This window comes from Macrobrachium rosenbergii, chromosome 5 (assembly GCF_040412425.1).
Source record: "Macrobrachium rosenbergii isolate ZJJX-2024 chromosome 5, ASM4041242v1, whole genome shotgun sequence".
NCBI lineage: Eukaryota > Metazoa > Arthropoda > Malacostraca > Decapoda > Palaemonidae > Macrobrachium > Macrobrachium rosenbergii.
Window position 1 is genome coordinate 54,238,892 of NC_089745.1, and position 26,575 is coordinate 54,265,466.

General features: G+C 36.3%; 1 protein-coding gene across 3 annotated transcripts in view; it reads left to right on the forward strand.

Annotated features, from left to right (window-relative positions):
* Ubqn (ubiquilin) overlaps positions 1-25,146 on the forward strand; it is a 105,362-nt gene extending 80,216 nt beyond the window's left edge. For all 3 annotated transcript variants that reach the window (XM_067104395.1, XM_067104396.1, XM_067104394.1), the window contains 6 exons: positions 5,005-5,124; positions 8,672-8,979; positions 9,132-9,290; positions 17,976-18,215; positions 19,084-19,186; positions 23,037-25,146. In XM_067104395.1, coding sequence (XP_066960496.1) covers positions 5,005-5,124; positions 8,672-8,979; positions 9,132-9,290; positions 17,976-18,215; positions 19,084-19,186; positions 23,037-23,110 — 1,004 coding nt within the window. In that variant the 3' untranslated portion in view covers positions 23,111-25,146. The remainder of the gene's footprint in view (positions 1-5,004; positions 5,125-8,671; positions 8,980-9,131; positions 9,291-17,975; positions 18,216-19,083; positions 19,187-23,036) is intronic.
* The last annotated feature ends 1,429 nt before the right edge of the window (positions 25,147-26,575 follow it).

The following is a 26,575-nucleotide window of genomic DNA, read 5'->3' on the forward strand; positions in this document are numbered from 1 at the left end:
TCAGCCATTACAAATAAAAAACTACAGTAACATATACATTTCCACCAACAGTGAGAAACCTTATAAAAAGCATGAGTGCCTGTCCACCCTTGCATCTTCTACTATGTGCTTTTAAACTGATGACACGTCCAAATTAGCCAATAACAAGCAATAAACAACATGAAGTTTCATGATTTGTTATGCGATGTTATTGTACTCAAAAACATTTTCATGCAAATCTTAGCATCAGCTAAGAGAACAGGTGATTTGCACTGTCTTCTCTGCAAAGTGCATCACTCTAAGGAATTGGGATTCTTGTTCTCATGTGTTCTTGAGTTTTTGGTAAAAATTCAGAACCCCTCAGCTGAGGAGAGATAGGAGTCTCAATCCCATTCCTTCAGGACTTTTTAGATGATGATCAAGATGAGATGCTTTTATTTCCAGTGTGAGTTTTAACAGTACTACTTGTGCAGGACTCGACATCTTAGGCCTGACTGTTGACAGATGTTCATTAGTGCCTGGAAGCACAAGAAGAAAGTATTCAAGATTACTATTACACTCTGGTTTCAGGTGTTGCTCCATCTTAGCATTCAGTAGGAACTTGGCAACACAGGTCCTGAGGGCAGGTGTTTGGCATCACCAAACCACCTTTTCCTCATTCCAGCTGAGGGATCTTACCCATAAGCTCTTGGGTACTTATTACTTCGGATGTGTTGGTTGCTTTACATATGTTGTGCAATGTGCAGCTATGCTAGAACGCAACAGGTATTACTTTAGACTGACTGTGGTGAAAGGTTGGATGAAAGAAAGAGGACTAGCCATATTCTTTCTGGTCATGCCAGATGCACGTTAGTTATTTTGAAGAGCTTCTAGTCTGAAATTTTGTTAGTCAGTAGACAAGACACTCTTGATCGCCCTTTTAAAAGTTAAGTATACCCTAGTTTAACCAGACAACTGAGCTCTCCTAGGGCTGGCCCAAAGGATTAGATTTATTTTACATGGCTAAGAACCAATTGGTTACCTAGCAACGGGACCTACAGCTTATTGTGGAATCCAAACCACATTATAACGAGAAATTAATTTCTACCACCAGAAATAAACTTCTCTTAATTCTTCATTGGCCGGTCGGAGAATCAAACGCTGGCCCAGCAGAGTGCTAGCCGAGAACGATACCAACCTGTCCAATGAGGAACTTCCCTTTTAACCCTTAAACGCCTGTTGGACGTAGCAAACGTCGACTAAAATTGTCTGTTGAATGCCGAGTGGACGTAGCAAACGTCGACTACAAAAAATTTCAACCTTCGGTCAACTTTGACTCGACCGAAATGGTCGAAAAACGCAATTGTAAGCTAAAACTCTTACATTCTAGTAATAGCACAATATTTCGATTTATGGTGAATTTTTGAAAAAAACTTTTTTCTTACACCCGCGCGGTAACTCGGCTGAAAATTTCAGAAATTCTTTCGTCATTTTGTCGTAATTTTTGCACTGTTCTATATTAGCCGTTACATAAAGTTTTATATATGAAAATGTGTGCAATTTCATGTAGAATACAACAGAAAATAACTCTTGGTAGTAGCTTTTATCAGTTTTGAAATATTTTCATATAAATCACGATAACTGCCAAAATTTCAACCTTCGGTCAACTTTGACTTGACCGAAATGGTCAAAAAACGCAATTGTAAGCTAAAACTCTTACATTCTAGTAATATTCAATCATTTACCTTCATTTTGCAACAAATTGGAAGTCTCTAGCACAATATTTCGATTTATGGTGAATTTTGAAAAAACTTTTTCCTTATGTCCGCATCAGAAATTCTTTAAATCGCGTTGTCGTAATGTTTGCACTGTTTTATATTAGTCGTTACATAAAGTTTTATATATGGAAATGTGCGCAATTTCATGTAGAATACAACAGAAAATAACTCATGGTTATAGCTTTTATCAGTTTTGAAATATTTTCATATAAATCACGATAACTGCCAAAATTTCAAGCTTTTGGTCAACTTTAACTCGACCGAAATGGTAAAAATGCAGTTATAAGCTAAAAATCTTACATTCTAGTAATATTCAATCATGTACCTTCATTTTGCAACAAACTGGAAGTCTCTAGCACAATATTTCGATTTATGGTGAATTTCTGAAAAAAAAAATTTTTTTCCTTATGTCTCGCTGAGTAACTCGGCCGAACATCTCAGAAATTCTTTCGTCTTGTTGTTGTAATGTTTGCATCGTTTTACATTAGTCGTTACATAAACTTTTATATATGAAAATGTGTGCAATTTCATGTAGAATACAACAGAAATTAGCTCATGGTTGTAGCTTTTATCAGTTTTGAAATATTTTCACATAAATCACGATAACTGCCAAAATTTCAACCTTCATTCAACTTTAACTCAACCGAAATGGTAAAAAAACGCAATTGTAAGCTAAAACTCTTACATTCTAGTAATATTCAATCGTTTACCTTCATTTTGCAATAAATTGGAAGTCTCTAGCACAATATTTCGATTTATGGTGAATTTTTGAAAATAAACATTTTCCTTACGTCTGCGCGGTAACTCGGCCGAACATCTCAGAAATTCTTTCTTCTCGTTGTCGTAATATTTGCACCGTTTTATATTAGTCGTTACATAAAGTTTTATATATGAAAATGTGCACAATTTCATTTACAATACAACAAAAAATAACTCATGGTTGTAGCTTTTACCAGTTTTGAAATATTTTCATATAAATCACAATAAATAGAAAAAATTCGACTTTCGGTCAACTTTAACTCGACCGAAATGGTCGAAAACTGCAATTGTAAGCTAAAACACTTACAGTCTAGTAATATTCAATCAATTACCTTCATTTTTCAACAAACGGGAAGTCTCTAGCACAATATTTCGATTTATGGTGAATTTTTGAAAAAAAAATTGTTTACGTCATGCTGTTATTTAATTCATGCATCATTTTGTGATAATATTTTCTCTGTGTTGCTTTGATCGTTTTAAAATTTGTTATATACCAAAATCATTGCAATTTAGTGTACAATACATCTAAAAAAAATTAAGTCATTAGCTTTAACCGTTTTGCTTACAGCGATTTCTATACAATTATATACAAGTTTTTTTTTTTTCGCTGTCATATATTCCAATATTTATATATGATAATGATATTTTTTTCATTTCTGATGGTTGCATACTAAACTTCAGGCAATGATAAAAAAATGAGCCAAAATGAACTCTTAATCTTAAAAACTAAGCGTGCTGTGATTTTTTAAAAAAACTTTTTCCGCTTCGGTGCTAACTCACCGAACGCCGCCGGCATACGGGAGACGTTTTTGTAAATAGGGCTTCGGCGTTAAAGGGTTAAAAGGGGGAATAAGAGAGAGATTTAGAACATACAATCAGGGGCTCCACAATATTGTGCTACCTTCTGAGCTGGTCTTACAGTCTCACATGGGAAATCAGAGTTCTTCCATTTCCCTAAGGTAAGGTAAAAAACAAGCCCTACTCTGGCACAGGGCCCTATCTTCGTCTACATTATATATGCCAGGATGTACAGATATTTACAGGAGTCACTCATCCTTGGCCTGCAAATGCCTGAGCTGGTCTTACAGTCCTACATGGGAAATCCAGAGTTCTATTTTCCTAAAGTAAGGTCACAAACAAGCCCAACTCTGGCACAGGGTCCTATCATCCAGTGCATATGCCAGGATGTACAGGTAGATACAGAAGTCTCTTTCCTGCTCACAAATAAGACTGGGAAGCTTGATGTTTCCAGATGAGAGATAAACACCATTCTGATCTCTGGACATTACTTCATATGTAAGGAGTTAGTCTCTGTATGAAAGACGAAGGCTTGTATTCTTGTAGGAACAAATTGCAAATCTTTAAGGTACAAGTATTTTGTATTTTTCGTAAATACAAACTTGTAACCAACTTCAAATTTGTCCCTTTTGCTAAAAGAAATAGTGACACTGCTTACTGTGTGGGTGAATTTGTTGGGGGTGAGTCCCCCACCTCTTCACCCCTTCATCTACTGCTATTAGCCATCTACCTTGTTACAAAGCTTCAGCAACAGGACCAGCTTCTGTCCGGTATTCCATGTGGAAAAACATTTTGTTCCTATATACAGGCAGTCCCCAGTTATCAGCGGCCTCGGTTATTGGTGATTTGGTTTTACGCCGCTTGTCTAGTGGCGACAATAACTGGATTTTCGACACCGATCTCCAATTACCAGCGCCAACCCCCAGTTATCGCCGCTGATCACCACTTATCGGCAGCGCCAATCCCCGGTTATTGCCTCTTATCATCGCCAATTTTCGGTTATCGGCGATTTTTGGTTATTGTCATGCTGCCAGAAACGGAACCCCTGCCGATAACCGGGGACTGCCTGTACTTTATATAGGAAAAAATACAGTAGCTAAAAATTTGCAATACTGTATTGATGCTTTTGATATTATTATTATTATAAATTATTTCTGGGTGAGGTTAGTATGGTTAAAGCCCTTTAAGCCAGCCTAATAGAGACAAACCTGTTCCACTAGTTGAAGGTTTTGTTGCATGGAAGCCAGTTTTAATAGTCATAAATCAGTCAGTCAATCGTACCCTGGAAGAAAAGGTTTTATGGATAATTTAACACTTTAAGATGAATAATAGTGATCTTACAAGCTTACCAAGGCAACAGCAACATAACAATGTTGACTTAGTGAGGGAAGGTGCTCCGCCCTAATTAGGAATAGTCACTGGAGAGAAAGTCTCAAGTATTTCTGTGCTGATGATTATTCTTGGATAATGCTACACAGTATCAATCGGCAGAACTTTTGAAAAATCAAAATTTGTAAGACTGGAATGTAAAAATTATTTGAAATTTTATAGATCTCTGACTTTTTTATTGAATCAAGTTAGCCATTGATATTATATTTGCTGAACTTAATGTGTTTGATTGGCAGGTATTGTACATTATCATGAAAGTTACATAGATTATATAATACATAAGAACTGTTTTTAGTGAGTTGATTTTTTCTTTTCTTTATAGGTGGATATAGTGCTTTACAACGTATGTATAGAGATATACAGGAACCTATGTTGAATGCTGCACAAGAACAGTTTGGTTCAAATCCATTTGCGTCCTTAGTTGGGAATAATACAGCTTCTGGTAAGTTAATTCAGATATTTATTTATATTTTATTCATGAACATTGATATAGTTTTATTACAAGGACAGTGGCTTTCCAATTTGTATTAAATAAGTGGAAATACTATTTTTTTAAATAAAAACTATTAATGGGTTTACATAAAAACTTTTTTTTTTAAATAGTTTTTATGTAAACCCATTATTCATAAAATAGCCTTTATTGAAAGCATCCAGGTGCCAAAATTGAAGTATTTAAAAGTAAACTGAGTATACGTAGCCAATTCCTCGATCTTTACAGATAACAATATTCATTCTTCTGTGCCAAGTTCCACCTGAAGAGAAAGGGAAAGGAAGGAGGGCAGTAGAGTTTATGATTTTGTATAAAAACTAGTTAAAAAAGGTTTAATGCAAACCCATTAATAGCCTGAATTGTGATTTAGGAAGGACAAAGAAAAAAAGACATTGCCCTCAAAATCCAGTTCCAGGAACAACACTGCAGTAACAGTAGAAAACATTTTCTTCTGACTATCTGATGTACAAAAAGAAGTGTCTGCAGTATAAATGAGGGAGAGATGGAGGGGGTTGCATACATACCGTATATTTCCGCATATAAGACATTTTCAAATCAGAAAATTCATCCCTAAAACTTGGGGGTCGTTTTATGCTACCATTCTAAAAATCTAACCTTGAATTTTAACTGATGTTTATCGGCAGGCTAGCCTCAGCCTCGGTGTGATGATAACCACCGACATACATGAAAAGATTCACATTATGAAATAAACTGATAGTAAAGGTAATAAAACCATTTTTACCTTATATATTATTGGCATATCTTCATAATAAATAGCCTATTCGAGGAATAATTCCATATCAGTGAAATCAGTTTTTTCTATGCGAGGCCAGCTGACAAAATGTAGCCTAAATATCGAGGTATGGTTGCACTCAAAACAACCTTTATCATTCGGTAATGTAGTGTAATTACGGTAGTAAGAACATTTAGGATAACATAGTATTCATTTTTCCATAAAAATTCAGACTGGTTGTAACTTTAGAACAGTTCAGTCATACGAACGATAATTATGTATGATAATTATCATCCTTTATTGTATTATTGTTAGGGGTTGCTTGTGATTGGCGATGAAACGTAAACAAAACAGTGTTACCCTTTTAGGCGACGTGTGTAGGAAAAACATGATATAGAATCAACTTTGTTATTTCGTTTACCATATAAACTCATTAACGCGCGATCTCGTGCATCGTGCGACCCCCAGATTTTCACCAATAAAAAAAGATTTTATCATTTATCTCATGTATCAAGCGAGTTCCTTTGATGAGAGACCAAATTGCTATGGACTAACCTCTTTTGCTCCATCTCTTTATCCCATCTTCTAGTTAAATAGGTTAAAAAAGTAAAAGTGAATGATAAAAGTATCGTTACGTACGTTATACTTGAGTAAACGACTATAGCCATAAACAACCGAACGAGAAACAACTGTTTGCTATAGTTAGTTATAAATGATTTGTTTAACCAGACCTCTGAACTCTTTTAGGGTTCTTCTCGGGCTGTGGCTATGAACAACCGAATCGGATAACAACAGCTGTTTAGCTTGCATTTCAATCATCATACGATACTAAGCAATTACTGTAGTTATGTTACAAATGATGTTAAGTAGAATAGGACTGATATATATTGTACATTATACCCTTATTCGCTATAGAGAAAAGATCACAAGGAAATATACTGCTAAATTTAAGCTGCAAGTTGTAGCTAAAGCTAAGAAAACAATGCTCAAGTGCTAATGACTATAAATTACCGTGCATCAGCAACATGGATGAAGCTCCTAAACTTCGATATGCCATCAAGCTCGACCGTAAATAATATTAGAGAAAGGTATTTTAATCAAAACTACTGGGCATGAAAGAACACATTTTACTGTTGTTTTAACGTGTATGGCAAATGGGACGAAACCTTCCCCCATGGTTTTCTTTAAACGGAAATTGAATTGATGCTGAAACAAAAATTCCTGGAAGGTAACGTTGACATTCACGAAAACCTAAACAATGCAAATGGCGCATGATTGCTATGTTTGTATTTATAATACAGTTAGCAATACGCGAATACATACAGTATTACTAGATACAGTAAAGTACTGCATAACTTGTTAAAAGATGCATATTTACTATGTTTTTATTTTATAATATGATACTAATACGTGAATACAGGCAGTCCCCGGTTAAGGGCAGGCTCTGTTAATGGTGATCCAGTTTTATGGGGCTTGTCTAGCGATGAAAATCGGCAGTTTTCGGTGCCGAAAATCGCCAATTTCTGCGTATCGCCGCCGATAATTGAGTATTGGCGCCAATACATACCAAACAGAGGCACCGATAACCGAAAATCGGCATTTTTCGGCGCCAATAAGCCCGAAAAAAGCCCCGGAAATCGCCGATTTTCGGTTAGTGGCTTGTATTACATATGCTAATTTTATATTTTGTGTATGATGCAACCCCTTTAAAATTAGATGTTTTATGACAGGCCAAAGTCCAAGGATAAATATCTCTCTCTCTCTCTCTCTCTCTCTCTCTCTCTCTCTCTCTCTGAAGTATGTTAGTATGTTTGAGGTATATTTTCATTGGAATTGAAATGCCAAAAAATATAGTATGCAAATATTGAATACTAAAAAAGTCATGCAATACGCTGTAGGGGGCTGGCAGGAAGTGAATGGCCAGAGCAAACATTACTATGCAAGCCATGAACCAGAATCAGGAAAAGGTTATGTAATAGCCCTTACCCCTGCAAAAAAAATGTATATATATATATATATATATATATATATACCAGATATCAGGATATATTATATATATATATATATATATAAATATATATATATATATATATATATATATATATATATATATATATAATAGTCAGCAAAATTGTTATAAAAATGCATATATCCATGATGCCAGAAGTTCCATGATTGAGAAAAACAGCCAAAAACAAAACAGATGATAGTAACAGTAGAGCAGTATGTTGGTTGCCTGTCAAAAGGTGACTCTGGAAAATTTATAAAATAGTTTAGCACATCACACAGAATGAACATGAAATGGTAGGTGTACTGAAAATGAGATCCTGTCGGTGGCAGAACACTAAATGCAATAGAAATGCTGGTAAATCCAGAAGTGAATGGCAGCTTGTTCTGTCCACTACAAAGGTGCACAGAATGAAAATTAGTAGAGTATTGGCAAGGATCTGAGAGTTGGCTAAACATGCACTTGGATGCATTCTGCTCAGTCAGGGCATTTCTTTGAAATGCTTCACTTTGTGCACCTGGATGCATTCTGACTAGTCGGGGCTGTTTTATGATTTTTGGGTATATATTAACAAATGTGGGAAATACCCTTTTAATTTTTTATATGAAGCTACAATGTATCTTTTTGCTGTATTTTGTTTATCCTATGGGCTGCAAGTTGAAAATCCCTTCATTGGTGTGCCCAGTAGAAAGGATTTTTTGTTTAGAAATATTTTTAACTGAATTTATGCAATATATTTATTTGTTTATCTTTTAAAGATGCAGCTCAAGCTGGAAGAGAAAATAGTGACCCGATGCCTAATCCTTGGGCACCACGTGGATCTACACCTGATGCCACCACAACGACAACTACGACCACATCTCCGTCATCTACAGCAGCTGCCACCAGTAGTACAACTGGCACAAGTACATCCACTACTAATAGTACATCTGGCATAGGTAGTACTCCAGGCATAGCTGGAATGCTTCAAAGTCCAGGGATGCAGTCGTTGATGCAACAAATGATTGAAAATCCACAATTGATGTCATCTATGATTAATGCTCCTTACACTCAGGCTATGTTTCAGGTGATTGTTTTGCTTTGCTGTTGTATAATGAAAGTGCTTCCATTGTGAAAAACTACTTGAAAATAATTCTAAGGTATTTTGCCTAAAAGTTACATATTTTTAAGTGGAGTTTTGGAATTGATGAAATTGTTTTAATTATATACACATTTCAGAGTCTAATGGCCAATCCAGAGTTGGCACAGCAGATTATAGGAGCCAATCCATTGTTTTCTGGAAACCCAGTTCTTCAGGAGCAGATGCGTACGATGTTACCCGCTTTTCTAAATCAATTACAGAACCCAGAGATCCAGAGTTTTATGTCAAATCCACAGGTGAGATTTTAAATGTTGAATAATCATTAAACAAATTAAGATTTCCTGAAGTACCATATATCATTAACTGTAAATGATGTGTCTTTTACTTTGGTCCCTACAATAGTGGGTACACTGACACCTCAGTTTATGGGATTTAATTTCGTATCTGTTAAATCCCAGTCCAGAAAAATAATTCTTAATGGAATATCTCAGTAAGTGAGCTAGATGTAATGCATCTTGAAACAAACATGACTGATATTTGCTTGTTTTAACTTGTAATTGTGGCTTCTTTGATTCAAGGGTGACACACCCATCATGTCCCACTCACTTGAGCAGTTAGTGTACATGAGTGTGTGTGCTTTTTAGAGAGACTGCAGTTCATATGAAAATGTGATCTTTATGTCCAGCATAATTTGGATGCATGGCAGCTTGGCTGGGCTAATCTTTGGTTGTATTTTTGCTCTGCTACATTTCTCTTTTTTATGATTAAATCTATAATCAAATTATTGCCGAGTTTTCGTTTAATAATGAATATGCTTATTTGTAAGAATATTACAGTAATTATTTGATTTGTAGGGCTTGTAAAGGAAGTTAATCTTGAAAGCTGTTGGGGAAAATTTGACTATACGTCCTTACAAACATTTCCTTTCTCTTCGTTAAGAATTAATTTTCTACTTATTGTACTGTAGTTCTTCAGTAACTATATCATATTTGTATAGATGCTATAAAGTATGATTCTTAATATAAATGATCTCTCTTTTTTCAGTGCAGTACAGTATTGTACTCAATACAGTAATGTTACATATAAATATTATTTGGCATGAAACTTATCTGTTGTTAAAGTTAGCTTACATCTTCACACTGTTAGGTGAGATTGCTATTCAAAGTAAACAAAATAATAATGCTTTGCTGACCCACATGGACTGTGTGTAATCATCTGTTCCCCACCAGTGGCCTTGGAATATTTACAATCTTGTCAGAATTATTTATGCCATGCCCTTGTGCATACAGTGTGAATTTGTTGTAATAATTATGACTATTTCTGGCTCTTTTACTCCTGTATGGTATGGTGCTTGTTTGCTTCTTTTTTTTTGCATTATGCCATCTACAGCAAGCAGAGATAGAAGCATGAGATTCTGTATGATAATTACAGGGTTGTTGCCTGTAGGGCTAATGAGTAATTTTATTTTCCTTGTATTGTGAGAATGTAGGTAGTGGTCTGATGAGAATGAATAATTTTTTGAGGTATTGGAAGATGGAAGAGCCATTATTTTCCATGAACAATCAGTTAGGTCTGGAATTAAGTCTACTCTATTCTTTCTTCTTCTGGTGTTTTTCCTCTCTCACTCCTATTACTCCATCTTCTAACGCTTTCTGTGTGGTTCAGGAGAAACAGAGGTGGAACTTGAAAATAAGAGTTTACTTATGTCATCAGTTAGGTAATTGACCAAGTATATTATGGGTAAGAATTGCAGTTTCTCCCCATAGTGATCAACCTTTTCATTACTTCCCAGAGAGAGGTGTCGAAGACTTCGTTTGTATGTCACCAGCCCTCTGAACTGCTCTGCGTCAGTAGGTCCTCTCCTCTGCTAGTGAGGCAAGGCACGTCTTAGGATGGAGGTCTGTGCCCTTCGCCACCTCTCTCAACTGTTTACTGTCATGAATTTGACAAGTTCTTCAAAAGATTTATTTTGTAAAGCACTTGTGTCAACTGGCTCATGCTTTATTCTCATTTGGCAATATTGACAGTGATGATGTGTGTGAAGCGACTGAGTTATCTAGGGATTATAGACTTAGTAATCCAGTTACTTCAGTAGTTTCTGAGCTGCACATCAGTACTAATGTTGTTCAATGATTTACTTGCCCTGTGTAATCATTTATTCCTTCCGTTTGTAATCTTAACCCTCCCCCTCTTACTGAACTCCCCCCTCTCATCACCTCATATTCCTCAGCTATACCTATTTGTATTAGTGGCTCTTCCTCTTCAGCCACTTTCAGTGTTGTGCAGATAGCTCCAACTGTCGTGTCGGCAGGATCTTCTCTCAAGTCGAAGATTTCATCTCTTGTATTGTTTGCGGAAGCGCAAGTTGGGGATTCATCTACTGCAATGATGGCAAGCAAAACTCTCTGCCTTCTCCCATCCAACTGTCTCCCTCCCAGTTGTGTGGCACTTCCCTTTTGCATCCCATGACACATTGTGGTCTTGGGTACATCACCGTCTCAGATGTACACTGCCTTACGGTCTCAGTTCGTAGATTTGCTGGGTTCTACTACTGTTCTTCATTTAGACTTGATGGATTTCAACCCTGATTCAGATGATTTTCCTTCAGTTTAAGTGATAGTGATTCATAGTTTGATTTCTTCGCTTCAGCCAAAGATGAATCCATTGATTGGCACACTTTTGTATGCTTCTATCTGGCCCTTACTAAAACTCGTGAAAGTTGAAGCTATCAGATTCTGTTGAGGTGTGTTTTTAGGCATTCATGGAAGTGTATCCTTCAAAGCTGTATTTCAGAATGCCACTGCTCAGTTTCCAGTTTTTTGAAGCTGCTTAGAGCTATATGTTAAGACAGGTACAATGTTAGATTTTCAGCCTTCCTCCATTCAAGACAAGATTTTCAAGTTGCATGCCTCATGAAAGCAAAAGCTCTCAAATCAGTAAGGTACTTTGGCATAATAGTGAGGTGAAAGCACTTATTAAGTCCGTATATCATTTTTAGGACAAGTGCTCGTTTTATGTGCCAGGTTAAAAAAAAAAGAAAAATAGTGACAACAGTAATAATAATTAAATAAATATTAGTCCTGAAGGGGTAGCACTTCTTAATGAGGTTTTGGAATATTAACCTTAACCTTGGTAGATCTGTTTCCAAAGCTTAGGGAGCAATGTCTTATGTTTTTTACAACAGTCGTGGCTCCAGCTCAGGAGTCAGTTACTGTTTTTGGCACCTCTCCCATCACTTTTTTTTTTTTTTTTTTTTTTTTTTTAATCCCAGGCTTTAAGACCATATCCAAAGATGTTTGAAATCAGGAGAATAGAGAATTCTTAGCACAATCTTTGAAGTCTTCCCTCTAATGTACTGTGCCTGCAACCTTTTACACATGAAAGTGCCACACAGAATACCAACTCAAACTGCCCTTGAGTTCTTCTACTTCAGTAAGGTCATTGAAGGTGATCAAGGCTCATGTTCTTAGTGAAAGAATTGCAAGAGCAATCATAACTGATGTTATGAACTCTCAGGGTCAAGTAGGGTGCCATCTACAGAGTTTTTGGAATGTCTGGCAAAGCAACTGTGAAGAACCTTAGGTAGTGATGTTTTTCATGGAAGGACATTGTACTTTTATTGCATTTCTACCTCAGTATCCTTCCTTGCCCACTCTTTCAGACAGAAGTTCTTAATTTTGAAAGATATCAGACAGTTGCTATGCAAGGAAGCCATCAAGCCAATTTTAGACTGGCCACAGCATGGTCTTTCCTTACAGTATGTGAGATTTTATGTAAGTTACATAATATGGAATTATAAGTAAGTAGAATTTTCGGAATCTGCTATGCTGTACAATACTGTACCATATGTATTTTTACAAGCAATTTACTCGGCAGATATATCTCTGAAATTGAATTAAATTGAATGATAAGTACAAAATACCAGTTTGGATAGGCTGTTAACCCTTAAACGCCGACTGGACGTATCGTAAGTCAACTAAAATTGTCTGTCGGGTGACGAGCAGACGTACCATACGTCGACTACAAAAAATGGTAGAAAAACGCAATTGTAAGCTAAAACTCGTACATTCTAGTAATATTCAATCATTTACCTTCATTTTGCAACAAATTGGAAGTCTCTAGCACAATATTTCGATTTATGGTGAATTTTTGAAAAAAACTTTTTCCTTACATCCACGCGGTAACTCGGCCGAAAATTTCAGAAATTCTTTATCATTTTGTCGTAATTTTTGCACCTTTTATATTAGCCGTTACATAAAGTTTTATATATGAAAATGTGTGCAATTTCATGTAAAATACAACTAAAAACAACCCATGGTTGTAGCTTTTATCAGTTTGGAAATATTTTCACATAAATCACGATAAGTGCCAAAATTTCAATCTTCGGTCAACTTTGATTCGACCGAAATGGTAAAAAAACGCAATTGTAAGCTAAAACTCTTACATTCTAGTAATATTCAGTCATTTTACCTTCATTTTGCAACAAATTGGACGTCTCTAGCACAATATTTTGATTTATGGTGAATTTTTGAAAAAACTTTTTCCTTACGTCCGCGTGCGGTAACTCGGCCGAACATCTCAGAAATTCTTTTGTCACTTTGTCGTAATGTTTGCACCGTTTTATATTTGTCGTTACATAAAGTTTTATATATGAAAATGTGCGCAATTTCATGTAGAATACAACCAAAAATAACTCATGGTTGTAGCTTCTATCAGTTTTGAAATATTTTCACATAAATCACGATGTGCAAAAATTTCAACCTTCAGTCAAGTTTGACTCGACCGAAATGGTCGAAAAATGCAATTGTAAGCTAAAACTTACATTCTAGTAATATTCAATCATTTACCTTCATTTTGCAACAAATTGGAAGTCTCTAGCACAATATTTCGACTTATGGTGAATTTTTGAAAAAAACTTTTTCCTTACGTCCGTGCGGTAACTGCCGAACATCTCAGAAATTCTTTCGTTACTTTGTCGTAATGTTTGCACCGTTTTATATTAGTCGTTACATAAAGTTTTATATATGAAAATGTGTGCAATTTCATGTAGAATACAACAAAAAATAAGTCATGGTTGTAGCTTTTATCAGTTTTGAAATATTTTCATATAAATCACGATAAATAGAAAAAATTCGACCTTCAGTCAACTTTAACTCGACCGAAATGGTCGAAAACTGCAATTGTAAGCTTAAACACTTACAGTCTAGTAATATTCAATCAATTACCTTCATTTTGCAACAAATGGGAAGTCTCTAGCACAATATTTATTTATGAAGACCTGTGATAGTGGAGTCCACTCACCCCTAGTCCATACCGACACCGTTATGATGAGCGATCTGGGGGTAGTAACCCCGGCATTATGGATAGCTTTTTCTCTGGTATATTTAGCAATAGTTATACCTAGAAATGAGTGCTATTGGAACCATTTCACTGGGTGACACAGGTCTTCCCCCAGAAATAGATTTTTCCTTTGTCAAAATCCCTTTTATGGTGAATTTTTGAAAAAAAAAAAATTTTTACGTCCGAGCGTTACAAATTCATGCATCATTTTGTAATATTTTCTCTGTGTTGCTTTGATCGTTTTACAATTTGTTATATACCAAAATCATCGCAATTTAGTGTACAATACAAAGAAAAAAAATAACTCATTAGCTTTAACCGTTTTGCTCACAGCACGATTTTTATACAATTATATATGAAATTTTTTTTCGCACTGTCATATATTTCAATATTTATATATGATAATGATATTTTTTTCATTTCTGATGGTTACATACTAAACTTCAGGCAATGTCAAAAAAGGAGCCAAAAATGAACTCTTAATCTTAAAAACTAAGCGTGCTGTGATTTTTTTAAAAAAACTTTTTTCCCACTTTGGCGCTAACTCCCGAACGCCGCCAGCATACGGCAGACACTTTCGTAAGTAGAGGCTCGGCGTTTAAGGGTTAATTACAGTATGTGTGATTGCTATTATACTATATGCTATGCAAGTTGGCTCTAGGGTATTGTGTTTATATGTAAATCTTTATTATTTTGATTTTATTTTTGGTTTGCAATCTGTGGCATTTACATGAATAATGAGGAAGGCTTTTACTCCAGGTACTAGCAAGAATGTTCATAAAGATTGCAAACTGAAAATGTACAGGAGGAAAATCTAGAGGACACCCCTCAAGAAAGCTGGGAAGTCTTCATACAGATATAGCCCTCTTTGGAGATGATGGTAGTCACTGTAACTATTAGAGGAAGCAGCTGACCGTATGTGAATTGGTTTGCTAGCTTCTTACAATTAATTTATAGGTCACAAGTCTTCTTGTCCTCAGTCACCTGCTCAGTTTTCCTGAGGTGTGTTTCACCTGGACTTCACTTACATTGACTGCTGTCCTTGGGCACTTAGAAGATTGGTCATGAGTCTACTCATGGTTAATTTCCCAGGCGTAAACCCTCTTGTGCCCTGTCATGGACTTTCTTTTTAAGACCCAGACATTTAGTGGAGTGATTAATCAGTTCATGAGTTTGCTTTCTCTGGATGTAAGTCTGCTCATGACCACCACCTGCTTAATCCCTCAGTGTGACTGTGGCAGTGCAAACAGACCAATTCCTGGACTTGATTAGTTCCTCAGTTTGCAATCATGGTTACATGTTTACCTACACAAGCCTCTAGGGAGAGGATTGACCATGACACTTGCCATGCTTCTCCAGAAAAATGAATGAAAGGTCTGCACCTCATGGACTTTGCATCATTCTAGTTCTTTGGAACTAGTTCTGTGTGTCCAGGGATGTGCTTATTAATGGTCTCAGGACCATCACAAGTATGATTATTCTCCTGTGCTTGGCAACATCCTGGAACAGTGCAGAGCCTGCTCCATGTCGTCATCTGGTTGGTTCAGCATAGGCCTGGCCTTTACACAGGTCAGTAATGCTCCATGTGGAATAGGTATTGCACTCATTAGACCGTATGGAAGCGTGATTGGACTGACCTATGCTCAGTTTCAGGCCTTGTTGTGCGAAACCCAAGCTCTGCTTAATCCAGGACTACTGTGTGGATGACCTTGACTGTGATCAGCTAGGGTCCATGTGGTTGTGTGTGTGTTGCTGCCTTTTGAATGGTGGGAGAGTGATTTCCTGATTTAAGGATAAAATTTTTCTCTTTTTCACTTCAGGTGCCCCCATGAGGCAAGTTATCCTTACCAACCACAAAGACTGTACATTGCTGCTCTGTCCTTTGAATTACTCTACCCTCCTTTAGCCAATATTTACTAAAAAATATTTGTAATAAAGACTATACATAATGGCTAAGCTGAACCACCTCTACTTTTTGTTTGTGACTTCTTGTAACCTCAGAATAGAGATGGGAGGGTCCTATCTACCACAAAAAAATGCATGTCTAGATATATCTGTAATTTAATAATGTAGTATGTCTTGTGCGATACCAGCAGTACATATTTATGATAATGCTGGTAACTTCTTAAAATTTAAAAATTGTTGATTTTGAGTTTGCAAGATGGCACCTAGGCTTCCTTTTTGTTAGAAGGTGGTGCCTCAGTGCATATGCCAACAAGCAGTCAGCAGTATCATTCATACTATAACACCCTTTAGGGGGGTTGTGCCGTCAGTGCACCTCATGGGGTGCACTTTAGGTATTACTGAAGGATTTTTGCAGCACCCCTTCGGCCCCTAGCTGCAACCCCTTTCATTCCTTTTACTGTACCTCCATTCATATTACCTTTCTTCCATCTTGCTATCCACCCTCATCTTTCTTCCATCTTGCTATCCACCCTCTCTTAATAATGATTTCACAATGCAACTGCAAGGTTTTCCTCCTGTTACACCTTTGAAACCTACCTACTCTCAATTGCCTTTCCAGTGCTGAATGACCTCATAGGTCCCAGTGCTTTGCCTTTGGCCTAAACCCTATACTCCACTCCATACTATAACAGGGTTGGTGGCTACTTCTGTACTGCTTGATTCAGTATCTTGTGACTAAGGGTGGAGGGACTGATTATATATCAGTTTGAGAAGTTTAATCGTTATTATTTTATGTATATTTTCTGCATTAGTGATGAAGTAGCATGGGCATTACGAATGTATAGAAAGCACGTTTAATTTTATAAGATGTTTTTATAGCAAAACATTCTTTATGTTTAAAGGTACTGTATCAGTTCATGTTGTGACGTCATAGGACGACAAATGACGGGAGGGAGCAAAATGTAAACAGTACAGGCGGGAGTGGTGAAAAAAGTGTGGTGCGGTAGAGAGAGCTCTCTGATAGTTGGGTTGTCAATTTTGGGTTGTAAGTCTGTTTTGTGGTTATTTGTAGTCGTAACCTGGATTATAAAAGAACAATGTGAACAGGTGGTTGGATTGCATAATTGTAGCATTTTTGGATGGGTTAGGCTAGGAAAACTTCCAGGGACTCCCTGCCAGATTAATAACTTTTTAAAAAAGTTACTAATCTGGGAAGACTGGCATTTAAGGACAGTCAGAATTGGACTAACAGCTGATCTGCCCACCTACTCGTGTAAATTTGGATTATTCTAATGCTTTCATTAAAATCCTAATGATCTTTCCTGATATTGAATCCTGCTTTTTCCTGATGTGGTTTCCTTCCAAAAAAGGAGATAATAAAATGGATATTGAAAACGGGAAGGAATAACTCCAGTAATGAAAGAATAAAAATTGGGTAATTTGTAAAATTTTGTAACTTATTGTGTTAATTGTGTGGCTGAGTGTGGTCATGTGGCCAGACACAAAATTAGAAGTCAGATGCTGTATATCACTTCTTGAAATTTTTTTTTTATTTTTAACTGCTACACTGCATTTAATACCAATTGCATGAAACTGAAACTGCATAAACTGATTGTGTATTTACTGTATTGGGAACTACAGTATTTTGTTTTGCCATACGTCTTTCAATGGGGTAAAAATTAATGTATGATCACTATTATCATTTCACATTGAAAAGTTGTTTATTCTTAAATCAGGCACTTTCTGCTGTGGCTCAAATACAAAATGGAATTGAGCAGTTACGGCAAACATCACCGGGCCTCTTTAACACTTTTGGAATGGGCCTGCCTCCCCTTATTGTTCCATCAACAACAACCTCTTCGACAACTAATTCCACCACTACAGCCTCTTCGAGTTCCACCACTACCTCCACTTCAAACTCTATGCCAGGCCTCATACCAGGCTCAGATGCCTTCAGTAATTTAATGACCACGATGGTATGTATTATACTGTTCGAGCATTCCCATGAAACATATTCAGGTATCTACAAATCATGTAGTCACTTCATGACTAAAATGTTTTAATAAATTTCAAAACCTTTTAACTATTCATTCTTGTTGTATATATATTTCATAGAAGTTTACATTATTAGCTTAAATCCAAATTGCATAAAACAAGTGTCCATCTGTTGTATGAACACTGAACTCTGCCATTGTGTAAAGGGATTGTGGGAATACTTACCATAACATGGAGGGTATAAGAATTTATTTTTTATTGTTGTTGTGGTTGCATTTTTCCTTTGTATAGTCTATTTCTCAAAAATATAAAAAGTAAATGAAAAAAGAATAGACTTAACCCCAAAGCAAGCAGTCGACCAACCTTCAGATTAGAATGAATTGGTGTAATAATATAAGGGAGGGAAGAAATAATCTGGGGGAGAATGGTCCAGGGTTAATATTTTAACTATTAAGTAACCTAACCACAATGTTACAAAACGTCTGTAATGAGAATTGGTGTAGAAAATTAGTAGAGTATATAAATTGTATTTCCATTGAAGTTACAAGTAGTACAAAAATGATTGATGTATGATATGTAAACACAAAAAAAGGTGATCATTAATATTTGGTAAAGCTGTTATTTTATAGTTTAGTAATTGCAGTAATAATATGTAACGAAATAAAAAATATGAATATTAAGGTGAGTGCTATGTTTTTACCACATATCTTAATTAGTAATGTCAGATAGGAAAATGCAAATTTATATTGTATTTTACAGTCCGAGAAGAACCCTAAAAGAGTTCAGAGGTCTGGTTAAACAAATCATTTATAACTAACTACTCGAAACTAATTTTGTTCTGTCTCTTAGTCACAGGCTCTGTCAGGCAGTGGTAACCCGGAACAGCAATATGCATCTCAGCTAGAGCAGCTTTCAGCAATGGGTTTCATAAATCGGGAAGCAAATCTTCAAGGTAAGCTTTAAGAGGATTCTTGATAAAGAATGCCATGACTTGAATGCTAAAAGGAAGGGTTAATGCTTTAGTGAAAGTCATTTTGTGAACAAGTGGAAAATGGTCTCTTATCAGCAATAGGAAGTATACTAATGTTAATCTCTGATTCTGGATAATTCAGACAGTATAGTAAAGTTACAAGGACCAAATATGCTTGAAAAGTAAAATTATTAAAAATTACAGTATGCTGATAAATATTTTAAATATTTTATGAATGAATAAATTATGAAATTATGCTCTAAAGCCAAAGCACTAGACACTGAGCTGTTCAGCACTTATGACTGAAGAGGAGGAGCTGGAGTGATTGTACATGAAAAAAAACTAGATGAAGTGGAGGGATTTAAAGGTGAAACTTTGAGAAAAATCCATAGTTCCACTAGGAAGTATTAAATACAGAGTTTGGACAGCAAGATGGAAGAAAGTTAATGGGAAAGGATGTAAAGTAAAGGGCCAAAAAGTGGGTGCCACTAGATGCTACATGAACAGTGTGGTCAGATGCAGCTATAGGATTCCCCCGCGCCCCAACCAGTGTGGTCAAATGCTGCTATAGGATTCCCCCCCCCCCAAAGTCTTAAGTATTTGTGAGTTACATCTCGGTGACAGAACTGTGAGAAAGTGGAGTGGCACTTCCAGATACCTGCCCTTGGGTAGTGTCAATTCATATTTTGTTTGAATGCCAAGTTGGAGATTCCTGGGACCTTATGGTTCTTAATTTTGAGCTGTACTGAATCCTTGCTGGATGCTTCTGAATGCAGGATGACATCATGTTCTAGAGACTGTGGCTTGATCACTCATATTCAGAAGCAAGCCTGGATGCAGATGAACATTCCCTCTTTAGTCTTCCAAGGCTTACATGGGACACAGCAGAAAGTTGCTCTCTAACGCTAAAGATAGGGCTGGTATCAGAAAGAAGAGAGTTGTGACATCATTTGGCCCTGCCTGCTGGGTCTTTGCCATGGATTAGTGAGCAAAAGGGAAGGTCAGTGGAGGACCAGTTCTCAGAATGTTTTATTGTCTGACTAGGTATGTTATTGACTCGATCTTTGCAGTGAAGCTATTGCCAGAAGGGATTGTAAGGTGGTCTGGTTAAGCTCCTTATAATTAGAGTCAAGCCTCATCTGGGTGGCCTAACTGCCAATCTAGGTGGACTGGCTTAGATGATGGATTAGGTCTGACATGTCCCAGGCTACACCCATGTTCATGTTTATGCCATGACTCAGAGAGAGGTTTCTGACCTATATCCTTTTATGACTAGCAAGGACAAAGTCATTTTGGACCTGTAGAAGATGAAAAAGTCTGCAATTAGAGGGTAGAGGCATCAATTGCTGAAGCATTCCATTGATTTCACTACCGTGCAAACTTTGCCCATTTCCCTGGGTAAAGGTTCATTATTGATTTTCTGCAGAGTACCAGTAGTGGCTGCTGCTGCATCTGAAAAGCCTCTCTTGCGGAGTGGGTGCTGGAATATTTCTGTGCGCGAAGTCCGAGGGTTTCTAACCTGTTGTATAACAAGTGAAAGTGGGATTGTTTCGGTAGCTTCCTCTTTTTGGGAAGTGATCTTGGGAAGTCCATGACTAGACCCAGAGGTCTGGGAACCACTCCTGCTGAGGTCACAAGGATAATATGGGTGCTTTAGAGTTCCTGAATGTCACCACCACCACCCAGTGGATCAGAGTGAAAGGAAGGGGCATAGACTTTTAGGCATACCAAGGCATGAGCATTGCATCTGTTGTCCACACCACTGGATTTGACTGTTTGGAACAATACAGGGACAACTTGTGGTTTAGGGATGTCTCAAGCAAGTCTACATTGATGTCATAATGCCTTGCACGTTAGTATTGAGGGACCACTCTGATAAGGGTATGGTGATTCTTCCTCGAGGAGTTGATGATGGCATTCGGAGGCTCCAAGATAAACATAGAAATGAGAGTCACCTCATGAAGATCACTGTGGCTTAGCAGCACAGATGTCTTCTCTTGCATTTAGTTCCTCATTGGGCAACATACATTTTGTCAGTTAATGCTTAAAATGACACTTACCTTGGTCTCAAAACAAATGATAAAGGTAGCAGGCAAATTTATCCTTATTAAATCATGAATACTGAGGTTGAACAATGACAAGACTACCGATCCTTAGGTTAGTGGCTTACACTTTCCAACCATGCTGATGTTTCAAAGAAACCTAGTGACAAGCTGTAGGTAAATAGCAACATAAAAAAGATGAAAAATACTCTACACTATATAAGGAAGAATCCTATAGTGTACATTTCTTCCCGAGAGAATTTGATTAAGAATCGGGAAAATTCAAGGGAACATCTTGCAGTCCTGATGGCATGCCATATGCCATGATCAAACATCTTTAGACCTTAATGGGCAGGCATCATCATATGAGTATCTATAACAGGGTTCAAGTGATGGACGGGCTAACTCTTATGAGTATTAATATTACGCGCCATATGATTTGGGTGAATTTAGTGGGAAAGAGGTTCATAGTATTTCAGTGGTCCATAAATGACTTACGGCAACTGTAGTAGCTCAGCACAGGAAAGAGGGGGGAATCAGAATGCCTTGAGACTTGATTGGGAAATTTATTGCTCCTCTCTATCCCATGAAGTCTTGAAAGACTGATGGTAGATGGAGGTTTGTTACTCTTGGAACTATATTTCCCATCATCAGAGTTAGGTAAGTTTCCAGGGATTAGCAAATTCTTTTACCTCCCATTCAGTTCTACAGAAATCTTATTTCCCATATTATTGGGATCATCCATGAATGCCACAGCCATTTTATATCAGGGTAAAAGGAATTTTAGCAATTTAAACAATCAAGTACCAGTTTTAAATGTAATGCCATGTTACTTCTGAGCAATAATTCCTTGAAAGTAGCCAGATGTGAAATATTGTATTTCAAATTTTGAGTTTTAACGGATGTAGTAGTTTAGCTTATGTTTTAAGAATGTTTCAAATGGCTCTGAATATGATGCTGGCATTGGGTTTAGCGCTCTCTTGCCAGATGCAGAACATCGTGGTTGTTTCCTTATTTCTTGTTTAATTTTTTTTACTGTATAGCCAAGTTCTGTTAATTCTTTCTTAGCATTGTTTTACTTAGCAGATCTACAGTGTAATGAGGAGTACAGTTATCTCACGCAGACTACATTTTGTGCATGTAAAACAAATTATAAAAGTTGGAAAGGGAGAGTGCTGCTTACATTCTCTGTCTTTGTGGGGAGAGGTAGTGCCATCAGTGCAACTCACAGAGTGCACTGATGTTATTAGTAAAGGGTGTTTGGAGAGCACCATCTGCCCCTAGCCTTTGACTTTACCTCCATTCTTCAGTCTTGTTATCCAAGCTTTCTAACGTACTTAGTGCAACTGTTTTTCTCACAGTTCCGCCCGTAGACTCTTATACTTCATTTCCTTTATTTTCTGGAGATCTCTGTTATAAGTGCAAAATGGCCAAAAGTGCCCCAATGCTTTGCTTGATAGCCTACATTTCATAAAATCAGTTGTTCTTCCCTTTCCTAAGAGGCAGACTCACTTCCTTTGTTTCATTACCATAAAAGAATGATTTTAGTTTAGAAATTGGTTGTATGGAATAAAAATTTGATAAAAAATATGTCTGGCAAAACAGTGGTTTTATATTGGTGAAACAATTTTTTTTTTTTTTTATACTGATTGCTGTATTTGTGGTTTTCTTTTTCAGTACAGTATTTCTTACATGAATTTTAAATATATTTCTGTTGTATACATATGATATTCATAAGCTCATAAGCTTAGTTTTGGAATTAGATAAAACTATTGAAATTTTCTTTTCAGCTCTTATTGCAACCTTTGGGGATGTTAATGCAGCTGTTGAGAGGCTTTTGGCAAGGCTAGATCCTCAGAGCTAAAATCACGCCTGTTTGTTATGTGTCTCCATAATATTCCTATAGCATTTTTCTCTTGTGTATGTGTGGGGTAGATGTAATTGATTATATTATTTTCTTTTCTTTTTTATATTAACCTGGAATTATCCATATTCATAGGTTATACTGTTTGATATTGGGTTTTGCACCCCCCATGGATCATATCAATACGTAGTAAAACTTACTATGTTTTACCTTGCATCTTATTGTAAATAAAAAGGAAGTGGTCCTCATTTACACAGGAAAATTATTAGCAATTTAACTCCATTTGAAAACATAACATTTGGTAATACAAAATTATATAGCTATACTGTATATCGCTGGACTGTATTTTATAAATGAGAGTATTCATGTATAATACCGAAAGTACTGAATTTCAGATATGTATGATAACATAAACATATTTGCAAGGACCCATGTTTGGATCTGTGTACATTTTCTGTATTTATGAATTTGTAGCTTAATTATAGTATTCTTAATGCATTATTCTAGTATCAAAATGAGGAGGGTGTTGACTTGGGAAGAATATTCACTTTTTATAAATTTTTTTTGTCAGCAGTTGCAACTTTTTTCATGCCATACATTTGTGATTACAGTACAGCACTCGGGCATAAAAAGTTTGACTTTACCTGGTAAGACTTGTTAAACACCATGTAATAGGTGTAAAATAAAATACATGGGCATTTAGGTATGCTAGTTGGGATGGTAAATAATTTGTTTAAGGTAGTGAAGAAGCAAATGGAAAGTAAAAGAAAAGTTAGTTTTTTATAATTTAGATAAATTGTTAAGCAGAGACGCTTGAGAAATGTGATTTGTCCTGCAAATTTACTTGGAAAACTAAAGTTACATTTACCAACAAATATATAGCTGGGGATGGGAACTAGCAAGCCAAATCTGGGATAATTTATGAAAAGCAAAATAAAAGAAATTGGATAGTAAAATGTGAGATACTGTTGGAGGGTTTGGTATAGTTTGAGGGTTAGTGGATGAGAGATCACTTTTGTAGTAATTGTTATGGGAAGGGAAGGAAGACATCTGGAGGAAAATTTTTAATGCCTCAGTTGCAATAGCAGAGAGAAAAAATTGTCTGTTATTCTTTCCATGGGAGGAAAGGGATGATGTACAGAGCAGTAAAAAGGATAACAATAGGAAGAATACTAGAAAGGTTGTGTGTGTTATACACACAGTATGGGAAAATAATCCTTTTTTGAGGAAGTATTAATCAAGAATATGGACTTTGTTGAAAGATACAAGTATTATTCAAGATGGACCATGGTGAAGGATCATAGTAACTAATCAACAGAAGTAGAATAAAACAATTCTTAATGTCTGTTTAGGAGAAAATGTTACAAAATTCATTCAAAATATCTGGATATTGGCAAATAAAATGCTCAAGGTAGAGATAAGGGGTCATCTGTGGCCACATGCAGTATATATTAGTGGTAATTTAATGCATTTTCAGTCAAGGATGCTGGCATTCCTAGGTGAAAGCAGGTTTGACTAGGTGTAGTTGTCTCTCCAAAGAAAATGAGAATTTGGGCTTAAACTTCACATTTATAAATATATACACTAGGAGGTGTATTGATAGGATAAAAAAAAAAATTGGCTCCTTGATATGAGAAATGAATTTGGTGCTGAACTGAGAAGGTGGTTTTAAGTGGAATGTATTGTTGGCTAAGTTCATAATGCCATTGAGCAATACTGGAGGATTGCGATGATTTGAACATTACTTAAGAGTCTGTACTGTACATAAATACAAGAGAGGCAGAATGTTAATTAGGGTATGGAAAGCTAGAACGAGTGCTGAGAGATTGAAACCTAGTTTGGGTCATGAAATTTCAATTTCAGGTTCTTGAGAACTTTGAAAATCATGTACTGTATATGGTACAATGGTTCTGAACTTTATTTGTAACAAAATTTATTAATGAACTTGCCACTGGGTGGAAACTGCACTTGTTGATGATTGGGTATGATACCTGGCAAGATATCATTCTTCCTTAAATAAAACCAATGCATAAAAATATCATGTAGATGAATTTTGGTTTCACCTTTTCTTTGGGGACAGAAGCTTGCTTGTTGGAATTGAGGTTTTAATACAAAGGTTTCATAATGCAACTTTGCCCTGAGAATGTGACCTTTTGTGATATCTTTAATATCTGTCAATCTGAACTTGTACACTTCATTGCTATCCTACTGTATTTGTTTGTTTTTCTGTTTGGAATTGAGGAATGAATAATCTCGTGGCAGTGAGGTAATATGCATCTTGAAAAATGCATGAAGAACAAGGAAGTACTGCCAGATTTGTAGTGGTGATATAAAAAAGCAAAATTACTGAGGAAGGGTTTACTTGATAAAAACTTTTTCCTTGAATACTAATGGGATTTTCTAGTGTTTTTGGCAAAGATAAATGTTTATTATATATTGGTGTAATAATTTAACTTTTTTTAAGTGCAACATATATGTAAGGATGTATGAAATTTCCAAAAGAAAATATCTATTTTATTATAGACAGAGTGAGAAATAGATACCAAAGTATAAACAATCTCCTGGCCTTCTTGCATTTGTAAATTAAATTTTTCCTTAAAAAATTTGGTGATGAAAATCTTGGTACAAAGTTGAACAAAACTTGACTAATGTTATTTACATGCTGTAGATGTGATAGGATTCATGTGGGTTCATTTATTTGCAGTTGTTCCAACACGGAAACAAACCCACAACACCATATGACAGGAGATCCTTAGGCGTGCATACGCATGACAGCTATGAGTAGACTCTCTCTGAAGAAGAACACCACTAGCTAGTTAAGGCCTATCCTGACCCTTGTTCCCCCAATTGTTCCTGAGCCACTGTGGCATTCATACATGCTATTTATATGATCTGCCTATTTTAAACTCGCATATTTATTCTTTGTGGGACTTCATCGTTTTCCATTTGTTTTCCTCTGTTCCAATGTTAAAGTGAAAAGTGTTATGTTTTACCCTCTTGAGCTCCCTCTCTGGTGGAGAGAGAGAGAGTTTTTCATTGTTTTCTAGATCACGAGATCATATGTGGCTGGCTGGAGTCTGTATTACGCATCTCTGTGCTGGGCAGTGCTTTTGTTTTGGGATGTGTGGAAATGTTCAGTTTCTTAGTTTTCTCCCGAAATAGTATAGCGTTGCTTTTCTGTGCTGCTAGACATAAGTGTACTCTTTTTCAAGTGTTAACAGTTTCCAACTGTGTTTTCCCCTAGCCATGAAAGTAACAGTAAAACCAGTGTCTCGCTGTGTACGGGAATTACAAGAAAAGGGAAGGCTTTTGGAACATTCTTGTCTCTGCTCTCTCTTAACCCAATTTGTGTGTTCGAAGTGTAGAGGACAAGAATGTTTTTGAACACTGACTTGTCATGAATGTAAATCGTGGACAGCTTCTCAATGGGAAAAGTTTGAAAAGAGTGGGAAGAAGAAACCTACA